We start from the raw sequence: 12,528 nt of genomic DNA, 5'->3' as shown, positions 1-12,528 counted from the left end.
TCTAATGGAACGCGTTTAAGACGGTATATTCGTTATCCGCGTGGGTTTGCACAGATAGAGGAACTTACGGTGTACAGTCAAACCAGGACTGATATCCAAGCGTGATCTTTATGTGGTTTTCAAATACAATGGAGCAGATACAGTACGTCTCGGCATATTCAACAACTGCAGTGGAGTTGCGATGGGCGTATCGTCCAGTCTAAAATTAAAAGATGAAATTGGAAAATGAATTTCACCTACTGTGAAGAAAAGAGAATATAAATGTAGCATTTGGACTTCAACTGAATGTCTGAAAGCTTTCAACCGCTTCTTCCCTGACCGTCTTTTTGGGGTACCTGCTCAACTAAATATTATATCTGCAGTATATACAGTATCATCTCTGCAATTATATGCTCTATGTGAATTATCTTGGTGTCAAGTTTCATGAGGTGGAAGCGTAAAAAATATTTTATTATTACAAATTAAGTGTTGATGGAGAATGGTGTTGAACCACTGACTGATGTTTAACTGACTCACCGCGCTGAGGACCCAGTGTCACATTCATTTAAACCAAATTAAACCGATTGAGTTGCTGCATTTAAGTTCTGTAATTTAAACACACAATTATCTGTGATGTCTTTCACAAGAAGGAAAAGTATTAAATGATAACTGAAAAAATTTAATATACGGAGCAGATCTTTTACTCTTCTTTTAAAACCTTTTATTTTCTTTTGAAGGAAGTGACTTTGAGATTGTGTCATTAGATAAACATAACGTCAAACATAAAAAATCTCTTTTATTACTTACAGAAATTCCGGCTCCATCCAGTTTAAAGAAATAATGGGAGAAAACCCCATTTGAAGTAGGAAGTATAATATTATGTGCTCTAACCTGGCCCTTCTGTTTAAATGATAAAACAGTGATGTGTACAATACTTGATACTTTGCAAGTCCTCTACTTGTCCAACCCTAACATCGCATTACTATAATTGGTAATAACCACTATCTCTGTACTGCAACGCCCTCTGATACTTGTTATATAAAGATGAGGAATGAGACAGTGAGACACCTGAAGTGACGACATGAAGCCTGCACTCATCCTCATCCTGTTTCTTGCTGGTGAGTGTAATTTTTTTTATATATAAATTATTATTGTTATTATTATTATCATCATTATCATTATTATTATTAATAAACCTCTTCAGTATAAGGAAGAGTGAGAGTTGAAGGCTTGGTTTGAAATGTGTGTGCAGTCATTTCTCAGTGTTTCCGCTCTGTCTCCTCCTCATATCAGGCGCTGCGTCAGGAGCCATCGAGAAGAGGTTCGTGGGGAGCAAATCCTGTAAGACCGACAGGCAATACCACGTCCAGATAGACTCTGCTCAACACCCGTTGGGTCATCACTGCCTCCCACTGTGGAGAACGGTAAGAAAGAAATGTTTTTAATATATATTTTCTACAGTATGTTTTATTGTTTGTTTTTAGGTCTATTAGGTATTTTGTTTCTATATTTTATTTGTTTTGGATTGGATTGGATTCCTGAAATGAAGTTGCTATGTATACAATCTATACAAAAAGGGTCTTTAGTGTTTTAGTTAATTTTTGATTCGGTCTGTTTTTGTTATTTATAGATTAATTAAGCCTCATAAATATGTTTTTATTGTGAACTACACATCACTCCATATGAAAACGAAAGTGCAAAAGTTTCTGTTTGTTTTTAGGTCAATTAGGTCTTGTGTTTCTATATTTTATTATCTTTGATGTACAACACTTTGTTTCAGCTGTTGTTGTTTTTAAAGTTAAATTGGATTGGATTGGATTCCTGAAATAAAGTTGCTATTGACAATTCATTACAAAGAAAATGATAGAAAGTCAAATAAGACAAATGATAAAAAATTTTCTTATATCCGTCTCCTGACAAAATCATTTCCTCCTTTTTCTGTCCAGGACTGTGACTCTGACAATTGGTGTAAACAACAATATATCACGTCTAAAGAAATTCTGGTCTCTAATTAAGGGATCGTCCAAAAAACTGACGCAGACTATTAAGCTAGAGCAACAGTTTACTTACAAAGACGAGGAGGGTCGCAAACATGACATCATGCTCATCAAACTGAACGAAGATGTGTCTGCGAAGCTTCCCGTCATCAGTCTTCCTCCCTCTGAATGTTCCAAACCAGAGGAAGGTCAGCAGGTTGAGGTTGGAGGCTGGGGAGCCAAGACAGCGGACGTCATGCGTGAGTCAAACCTTTGTTGTTTGCGTATAAACAAACATAAAATAATGAAATAATATAAAAATACACTTTTCCGATGCTTTTCTCTGCTTTTAAATCCTCAGAGTCAAAGAAGCCCAAGAGTTTAAAGTGTGGCAAAACGGATCTTGCTGCGTGTGGTGAGGCCGACAAACCTGATGACAAGTATTTCAGTGACCCTGACACCATCATGTGTGCCTTTAAGGCAGGCGTGGAGGCCTGCTCTGTAAGGAAACTTTGATTTGATGCATTGTTTAGCTAAAATCTTGTGTTATAAAAATATGTGACTCGATCACACGTCTGATCACTTGTGTCACTTCCAGGGCGATGGAGGCACAGCTGTGGAGTACAACAATGTCTTACACGGGATCGTCGTGAGCGACCCTGTCGATAAGTGTGCAAACCCCATTGTAATCGCCAACGTCTGTCACTACAGGAAGTGGATTGACGAGACCATACGTGCAAACTCATGAGGAAACCTTGCATGCAGATAAGCATCATTTTAAAGCATCACAATAAGCTCACAATGTCTCATATTTTCCTTTGAAATGGGGTTATGTTCACTGTTATGTAGATTAAGGCTAAAAGGGGAAAGATCTTGTACAGAAGCATGTTTGTTATTCCTACACAGTCAGTGGTAGTTTACATTGTGTGGACATTTGCCGGTCAATAAAATCAAATCAAACTTTGTTGTCACTGAGCAGTGAATACAGATGTAATGCAGGCAGGATGAGATTAGTGATCAGTCGTCTCGACGTTGTCTCGATAAACACAATATAAAAGACATGTATACAACAAGGTACAAATCCACATGTGGCCCTCCAATCAATTGCATGTGGTCCACCATTTACTATAATGTTGTGATGAAAACCATAAATGTTCTGTACAACACAAATTATAATACATTTGGTTGTGTTTATCAAGTCAGGAAATGCATTAAATCACACATATATGTATATATATATATATATATGTATATATATATATATATATGTATATATATATATGTATATATATATATATATATAAAGTTAAATTGGATTGGATTGGATTCCTGAAATAAAGTTGCTATTGACAATTCATTACAAAGAAAATGATAGAAAGTCAAATCAGACAAATGATATATATATAAAAAGCTTCTTTAGTGTTTTAATTAGTTTTCCATAAGTTTTGTCTGTCTGTTTTTGTTATTTATAGATTCATTTAGCCTCATACATGTCAGATTTATCCTATATATCTAGCACCAGGTGCACCAGTCTTCATCTCTGTACTTTGACTCCTTGTTCCCACCACTGTGCTATCATCCGCACACTTGATAATTGTATTCCTCTCATGTCATCAGTCATCTGTTAGCAATGCAGTGCAAACAGTAGAGGACCAAGTACACAGCCACAGATTCAAAGCTCAGCATGATGGTTTTGGAGGTCTAATTCCCAATGTGGTTTTTCAGTCAGGAAGTCCAGAACCAAGAGTCTTGTGGTGGGGTTTAGATCAAGGAGAAGGAGCTTCACAGCTGTCTTATGGGGGATGATCCTGTTGAACGCTGAGCTGAAGTATCCAGTTGTAGGTGTTCTTGTTCTCCAGATGGTCGAGTATTGTGTGCAGGATGTGTGTAGTGTTTGGGGCGGTGAGCGGATTGATACGGATCCCAGAAGCACACCAAATTTTCTCCATGAATAACGCGGTTCATGTGTTACCTGTTCTCTTTCTTAAAGTACATTTCAATATCAAACACCAAATTTGCAAGAGATGAAACTACTTTTGTTATCTACTGTACCGGAAATCTACTGTTTGTTCATTTGAAGACAATGCCACTCACTCTCTTTGTCATTTAGATGGACAGGCTTAATATATGCTTACTTCATCAATGCTCCTGTTCTGCAAATTGTCCATTCTTACTAGGTCCTCAAATATCTTGTTGCATGGCAGCAACTCATCAATAGACATCAAGATCAGGCTGTGCCACAGGTGGCCTGGTTGTTCGTGACAGACAAGTTACTCAAAATATTTCAGAAAGTGCTGATCTGATGGGATTTTCACACAACTACCTCTAGTGTTAACAGAGAACAAACTCAAGCAGAGGAAATATCAATTGAGCAGCAGTTCCTCTGACCCAAAAATGTTTGGGTCAGAGGGGAATGACCAGACATGTTTGAACTTAAAATAGGAATCACATGTCAACCTTCAAGGTTTAGTACGCAGAAGACGACCATCTATGAACACACATACAATGTAAAACTGCCACTCCTACTGTCTAATGTTTAACATTTTTATTCAAATAAGCACATTAAAACTCAGAAAAGGAAACATTTAAAATCATTTAATAATATGCACCCAATGTCAGTTCAGTAATATTTCAAGGCTTAACAAAACTGCTCTGGAGGCAACCTCAACTTGTGTCTGTCCGTATACACACACACACACACACACACAGATATGGATAAGGTCACCCATTTAGGTCCAGGTGTTACTTTTGTAGTTGGGTTTCTCTGGGCATTTCAAGAATGTTTTACACAGTTTTGCAGTTACAGTTAGATTTAGATGTATCTGTATCTTTCTCTCTCACAAACACACACACACAGACAATGACTGGATTGACTTTGGATGCACAGAAATGGTCATCCTCTGATGCAGAGTTAGATTATCTTGACCACAGGGAAGTACTTATGTGCTGAGAAGTCAAATTCAGGGAGCACCTAGGGAAAAATGAAACACCACATGGAGTTAAACTGATGACAATGGCTGTCAATTCAACACCACCATATACACATTCATTTCAGATATATATATATATATATATAATATAAGAAAAACCTTATGATTACTGTAACCAGAAAACAGATAATAGTACTCAAAATAGTTCTGCGTTACCTTAGTCTCCTTTTTGTGCCCTCCAGCTAGGAGCTTCATAACCACTATGTTGGGTTTGGCCACCTTCAGTATACGGTTCACCTGTTAATTAGGTCACAATAGATCATGACAACAACTAAAATGGTGCTCAAGAGTTCCCTCTGCAAATTAAGAGCCTTTGACATCAAAAACACAACCTTTAAGAGTTCCTTTTAAAAAAACTTACTAATTTGTTCCTAGTGGCAGAAAATGTCACCTGCCCAAAAACTGTTCTATTCTTTTCCACTTTATATGCGTTTTAAAACTACTTCAGCCTGAAATATTTTTGCCATCCAACCCTTTAAAGGCTAGTATGTTTACACAACAATCAAGAACGGAATGGCAGAAAATGTCCTTAGGGTTAACTCTTAAGGGTTAAACAATCAAACATTTATTTTATAGCCGTTTCATGAACTGACCTCAGGATCTGGGCTGGACACATTTTCTAGGATAAGCTTGGCTTGCTGAAAGTGTTTGCTAGCTGCCAGGTAGAGGTCAGCCGAGCCTGGCGGAGGATTATACTTCTTTAGATCGGACATCTCCTGCACCAAGCAAGAGAGCAAACACAAAAAAGTGGAGTGTGGGTGAGAGAGGATGAAGAGGAATGGTTGGATGAAAAGGGAGGAAAGGAAAGATTACCTTAAACTGGATGTAGTGCACAGGTGGGGGGGTGACGACACTGTTGAAGGGGGCGAAGCGATGCTCGTAGCGGACCTGCTCGCTGTCCAGCTCAAACTGAGGCTTACGTACCTTTCCGTCCATGTCCAGTGCAACCATGGTCTAGAGGCAGAGGCAGAGAAAGGACAGGTAATGTCTCAGTGGGCCTACAGAGTGAAGAGAGGTCAGTATTTTTATTCAAACCTTACCTTGTACATGCCAGCACACATGTTCTGGTATGCTTGACTCATGGTAATCTCCTTGCTGAGAGGACGAACTGCAAAGTAATTTACAAACATCATCAGTATCTGCTAAAACTACAGAGAGAGAAACCTATTGATATAGACTGGTACACTTGACTTAAGAGAGCGTATCCGCTGGATATGAGGTTTATTAAAACAAAGTCTACCTTTCTTCTTCTTCTTAGTCTTTTTGCTGCTGCGTCCTTTAAGCTGCTCCTCCAGAATCCGCTCCTCTGCCATTTGAGAGGAGTCGGCTCTGCTCAGGGTGGACATCAGCCAAGCGTAAAGGAACTCTGACAGGTACCTGGGGGCAAAAACAATCACATAATTATATGTAGATGAACACAACTGTACCAGTGTGTGAGGGTCACTGAGCATGTGTGCCAGTTTGTCCGTGCCAACAACAAACAAAATGTGTGCACTCCTACCAGTAGATGTAATAGTACTCATGCATGCTGTACAGTTCCAGTTCAAAGCCACTCAGCAGGTACTGGATCATGATCCTGAGGTTATGATAGAGGATCCATGTGCCGAGACAGGCCAGATGCTGTCGCTGAGGCTCAAGTTTCATCAGTAAGCTATGCAACGCTGCGTCCACCTTCTCTGCCTGAAGAGCACAGAGAATGACTTAAGTAGCTGGTTTTAAGGGGATCAAATCCTTGACATGAAAGAATAAAGTTGTAAAATTTAAGCTTAATTTGTATGACAGAAAATAAGGAAAATGGAGGAATCAGGTGCAGGTCACCTCATCCTGTAGCGTGGCAAACTCCTCAAGAATGTGACCCAGTTTGTCTCTTTGTCGAGCTCGGTTGTGTCCATGGATCTGGATCAGACTGCAAAATGGCTACAGGGGAAATTGAAAAACACACAAACATAAAAAATTCATGCTCGGCGTTCAAGTAATACACACTTTCGGGGTTACACCCATTATCCTACAACAGCAAATCTGGCAGTTCTGTCATCCCTTTGTTTTTACCCAACTATTGATTAACAGCCCTCTGCACTCTCTACTCATAAGAGTATACCTGCTTTAAAAAGTTTATAATACATTAATTTAACTTTTTTTTACTGCCATGTTTGTACAGCAGTCTGAACAGACAAAGCAGTAAGAGTGTGTGTTTGGCATTTCGAAGGAGAGGCTTACTTAGTACGCCATCCACATAAGTTCAAAAAAATTAACAAAGAACACGGAAATGGCAAACGGTGAAGTGAGATGTGAAAGAGTGTGTGCATGCTTTTTGGTGCAAGGGCCTCTGTAATTCCCTGCAGTGTCACCATTAGATTTCACTGATTCTTTCTTACACACTGGATCTTTAACTGGACCAACAGATATAATATCTTGGAACAGAAAGGTGACATACTCTGGAGCAGTGTGTTACAAAGGAGTCAATGTAGTCTTTAGCCTGATGGTTGTTAAACAGACAGCACCTGGAGAGAGAGAGGGAGAGAGAAGTGCAAAAACACAAGCACACAAACAACAAGCTTAATACATTATATGCTCACTCAAGATAGATTAAAAAACAAAAACTGACAACAACAGACTTACTTGTAGGAGAGGACAGGTGGACTGACAAAGTATCTCAAAGCATCTTTAATCATATCCTGCATCAGGTGGGTGCCAAACACTTTCTTATTATCGATCAGGAACGTTGTCTGGATTTGCAGAAAATCATCCGTTTAGTTTAATTGGATTTAGATTCTGCTGAACAACAGTATGTCGTGATTTTCTCTGTTCTCATGTATCAGAACCAGTGTTGGGCAGTAAATCATTACTCAGGACATATCACTGTAATATTAGTACATAACCTAGTAACTAGTAGTTTAAGACTTTTTGCTTTAAAAGGCTGCCATGTTTGCAGTTCTGCAGTTTGAGTAATAATAAAAAGTAATAATATTACTTTTCAAAGGAGTAATATCTAATAGGAAACGTATTACAATTCCTGAGTAACTTGCCCGACACTGATAAGAACAACCTTTAACTCACTTGGAGCAGAGATCTGGAGAGGACACAGGGAGACTGCTCACTGAACTCACAGAAGAAATCCTGGTAAAAAACACAAATATAAAATTCAAGTCAACAACAGCATTTCTTTTTTTTCCTAATATATCTTCAGGGTTAAGGAATACTTTTGAATGAGTGGTTCTCTATGTTTATTATTGTGTGTATACCAGTATGCCATGTAGGTTGGTGGTGTTGATCACGTCACAGACGGTCTTGATTCGCTCTATAAGTTTGCTGAAGTAGGCCACCATGTCTTCTCTCTTAATGATCTTGGCGTAGCGAGGAAAGGTAGGTGGCAGCAGTCTCTGGTTGACCAGGGGCTCAAAGCCCATCATGATGGGATGGTCTGCAGCATACACAGAAAGACACTCAAAGGTTAACAGATACCTCACTTCCTGATTATATTTGTTTTTAGCTCTGTGTGTGAAAATGCTAATTTGATTCTGACACTATTACAATTCAAGGTTGCCATGACAGCATCTTGACTGGACGGCTAGAACGCATATAATGTAACCTACCCCTAGTAGTGCTGGAGATGTGTCCTTACATAGACAGAGGTAGAGGTATGTGTGTCTCACCTCCTTTAGTGGTGTCATTCTGTGACTGGATGCCGTGCTGGATACTGGAATGAATAGCGGATAAGAGGTCAGCTGCCTGAGCCACAAGTTTTTGGGCCTCACCCACTGAGCTGGTCTGTTAAAGATTCACACAAAAACAAAAAAGTACAAAGAAATAAATTATAGACAAGTTGCTGCAATTGCACAAGATACCTAAATGCCATTCTCCTCACTGATATGCATCATATTTTAAAGCCATTCATCAGACATGTGCTCTGTCAACTAATTGTCTCGCTTTTGTATAATGAATTACCTCTTTTTTGGTGAAGGCAATCAGTGCAGTCAGTAGAAGGCGTGTGAATTTGATTCTGTTAAAAAGTGCCAAGCACTGCTGATGCTAGAATGAAAAGAGCATAAAACAAAAGACAGACATTTTTTTTCCCTCCTTTATTTTTGATACTATAATTACAACTGATGGAAATTCCCAAGAATAGTCTCTAAAGGTCACCTCAAGCCCACACTGGTAGACAGGAGATTAAAAACAGTTTATAATTAGCAGAAGGAGACTGAGAAGGTTGAAGCATGGTTTAGTTTGTAACTTAAGTGTGATATTGTGTAACATTTATTTTACTGCTTGAAGATTTCATGGGGAAAAACAAGTACTGTTCAGCTTTCAGATGCTCTAAATGTGACTGAAAAACATGAATTTTACAAAAGCTGTACAGACATGGAAGAATGATGACTCACTTCCAGCTCAACATCTGGGTTCCGCTGCTCACCCTGTCGACTCCGTGTGCTCTGAGGGAGCAAGTCATAAACAAGGAAAAAAAAACATTACACACAATATAATGTGCATCAGCAGGAGTTCACGCTAAGACATAGACTTAAACTGGTCGAGAACAAATACCTTCACTCTCCTCTGCAACTCATCCTCCACATCTTTTAGCATTCCTGGTAGGATGAATAAATGAGAGAGATGACATCAGCGATGTTTGGTCCTCTGTATCCACAGCATGCATTAAGTAGTAGTACAGTACTGTTACCTGTCACTCGCAGGTCTGTTACATTATTGGCCATTTTGAAGCCATAAGTCATGGCCTGGAAATCCTCCTACAGAGAAATATGGAAAACAGAGAAAGACTGAGCTTTCAAAGGCCTCTTTCAAATTAAACAATTTATAATTAAATGTTTGCATCAATATCAATGGCCAGAAACACCAGTGATTACAAAAAGGAACCAGATCCAAAGGAAATACAAAAGCATAAGCTGAATCTCATATATTAAAGCCTTCCAGTGCAGCATCACACAGATACAGTCACAAACTGTAGCAATGCTTACCTCCTCGAACACAGCAGCCTTATTGACTTTCTCTCGTGCAATGTCACACACTTTCAGGATGCCGAGGGCAAAGGCTTTGAGGGCCGGCTCCTCAATAAGGTCAGGGTTGTGGACGTAAAGGCAGGTGAAGACAGTCTGTGCCAGGGAGTGTCCCTCCAGCCATGTGATCTAAACATACACATGTTTAGGTAAAACAACACAAAAACAAGTTCCCCACAAGGTTTTGGGTCTGTGGAGGAAAGCTTCTTTACTCAGCCCATATTTTTATTGTTTAAGATAATTCAAGAAACTCACCAAACAACAGAAACACGTGTCTATGATCCCTATAAGTTCAGGAAGAGTAAGGTCTTTAACCTTGATGGCACTTTCCTAAAAAACAAGATATAAGAATAATTGATGTACATGCCTGTATGATAAAACAGGAAGATGAGGCAAGGTGGCAATCATAAAATTGTGGTGCATCAGAAGAATAGAGCCTTGTGGAGTCATTCCTGACCAATACAGGATTTGGTTTGTGCAGCATAACTGTACCTTAATAGCTTGTTCAAAGTTCAGCACTTTTCTGTTGACCTGGTTTCCAATCATTCCGGCATCCATCTTGGGATCCATCATCTCTATGGCTGACATGGCCTCAAACAAACCAAACCTGTCACAATTAGTAGACAATTTAGTGTATGTTTTATTGTGTACACATGGTACCAGTATAAAGGATATTATTAACTCATCCTGATGTTTCTGGATTGGTGTGATAGCTTCTGCAGATAACAGTATGTGTTTCGTCATATAACCATATGTTAGAGGAGGACAGGGTGCTTCTCTGCAATTACATTGTCTATAATAATGTCTGTGAAACACCATACAGACTGCTGTTTTTCAAGCATTCTTTGGCAATTCCTTCAGAAACTGAAGGAAAACTATGCTACATTTGACATTTTTATTAATCATTAACTATGACAACAATATACTATAAAAACAAATAAAAGAAGGAAAAGTGATGCTGTCATGATGCGGTCATCTTGACAGCATCAGCAAATGTTTGTTTATTTTAGCTAAGAGTTGGTGTGAGTGAAAGTGCCCTGATGGCTCTGCCAGTGTGCAACTGAGAAGTGCTGCATAATGCTGAATAAATATTTTTTTTACTAAAATCAATTGAACAGCTCTAATCAATGTTTTTATATGGTAAGCAGAGTGACTCACTTCAAGTTTGTCTAGGGGCAAGTAGAAACAATATCATATAATTGCTGTGATAGTAATATCAGTCAACTAAGCCCTCTAAAGTGTGAATCTGCAAAAAGCTATTTTCTTACTCACAGTTTGTCATGAAGCAACTCCCCAAGGTTCAGTTCTGCATGAACAAAGGACACGGTGAGCATCAAGGGTTACCATGTCAGTCCCTTTCATACACATGTGTGCGTGCACACACACACACACACACACACACACACACACACACACACACACACACACACACACACACACACACACACACACACACAGTCTGCCGTTACCTTTGCATGCACACTTGAATTCATGTGTAATATCCACCCAGTTGGCATTGTTCTTCATCTTATCTGGGATGCCTAGCCCCCAGCCAGCATCATCATCCTCAACTGCTGATTTCATTACCATGGTCACTATTACAGACAAGAAAAACAAAATGTTCAGTTATGTATAGCTAAACTGACAAAAAACAGTGTCTCATTGTCATAGAGTAGCAAGTATTATATGTTAACATAATTACTAATGATGAAATGGAAACCTGATTTGCACACATTTACTAGGTCTAAACACTTTCTCCATCAGGCATTCCACTGGTTACCAAGTAAACTATCTGCTGAATGTTTGAGTTGAATAGCTGTAGTCTAAGTTTAAGATATAGCTAAAGTAGTCAACATTTTCAAGGGTCTCTCAGTATTAAACTTTGAACTCATCAATGCAATTTGTTGTCATATTTTACACTGATAAAAAGACAAAACCTAAAAAAAATTGTGTTCCTTTAACTGTGCAGCGAGGTGCAATATTTGACTATTGTTTCTTACTCTGTTATTCATTTTGTTTATTGTTTATCGTGTGTTTGCTAGCACAATTATGCCTGTTATGTCAGTAAAGTATATCTGATTGAAATGACCCTTTCTTCTTCTACTTCGTTCTACTGTTTATAACCGCAGACAACGCACATGCCATAAAAACACATATATATACATATACGTATAGAGATGTTCGATGTTGTTGATGAATTAGCTTGTATTACCGTGTGCTAACAAGCTAATGTTGCTTGGGTTACTCTCATATCTCCTGTGAACAAACCCCAAATGGCGCAAGTTTAAGGTTATTACATTTATTCCGCTTCATACAACGCGGACGTGAAAGTTATAATCTCATTAAAGACGTGTACATACCTTCTTATTTTGTTTTGCAGCTATTGCACAGCTTCTTCGTATATTGTAAAGCTGGCGCACAGCTTTGACGTCAGAAGTTAGTAGCATCATGGGAAATGTAGTCCGTGTGCATTGTCTGATGTTTGCGATGAGCTCAAGCCTGATGTGAACCGTTTAACGTTTAAAGCCAGACCAGTGCATGTATCATATTATATAAACATATTTATATATATGT

General features: G+C 38.8%; 2 protein-coding genes across 2 annotated transcripts; one reads left to right on the top strand and one right to left on the bottom strand.

Moving 5' to 3' along the window:
- The first annotated feature begins 128 nt into the window (after window positions 1–128).
- Window positions 129–2,915, top strand: LOC122769443 (kallikrein-2-like). The gene is given in 6 exon segments (XM_044025968.1): window positions 129–142; window positions 1,208–1,354; window positions 1,356–1,403; window positions 1,926–2,215; window positions 2,317–2,456; window positions 2,554–2,915. Coding segments are annotated over 6 exon segments (789 nt in total). The 3' UTR covers window positions 2,704–2,915.
- A 1,620-nt stretch (window positions 2,916–4,535) lies between these two features.
- Window positions 4,536–12,403, bottom strand: naa35 (N-alpha-acetyltransferase 35, NatC auxiliary subunit). The gene is made up of 23 exons (XM_044027129.1): window positions 12,315–12,403; window positions 11,424–11,549; window positions 11,227–11,260; window positions 10,447–10,561; window positions 10,210–10,284; window positions 9,916–10,083; window positions 9,621–9,687; window positions 9,485–9,528; window positions 9,325–9,375; window positions 8,891–8,974; window positions 8,599–8,713; window positions 8,188–8,366; window positions 8,003–8,062; window positions 7,565–7,671; window positions 7,380–7,446; window positions 6,764–6,862; window positions 6,447–6,625; window positions 6,186–6,322; window positions 5,986–6,053; window positions 5,759–5,899; window positions 5,539–5,661; window positions 5,102–5,182; window positions 4,536–4,926 (listed from the first exon to the last, which is right to left on the bottom strand). The coding sequence occupies exons 2-23, from the start codon at window positions 11,542–11,544 to the stop codon at window positions 4,867–4,869; spliced, it is 2,175 nt and encodes a 724-aa protein (XP_043883064.1). The 5' UTR covers window positions 11,545–11,549; window positions 12,315–12,403; the 3' UTR covers window positions 4,536–4,866.
- Between the last annotated feature and the right edge of the window lie 125 nt (window positions 12,404–12,528).

Source organism: Solea senegalensis, linkage group LG5, assembly GCF_019176455.1.
Source record: "Solea senegalensis isolate Sse05_10M linkage group LG5, IFAPA_SoseM_1, whole genome shotgun sequence".
NCBI lineage: Eukaryota > Metazoa > Chordata > Actinopteri > Pleuronectiformes > Soleidae > Solea > Solea senegalensis.
The sequence above is the reverse complement of the archived record's forward strand: the minus strand, read 5'-3'. Positions and strand labels throughout refer to the sequence as shown.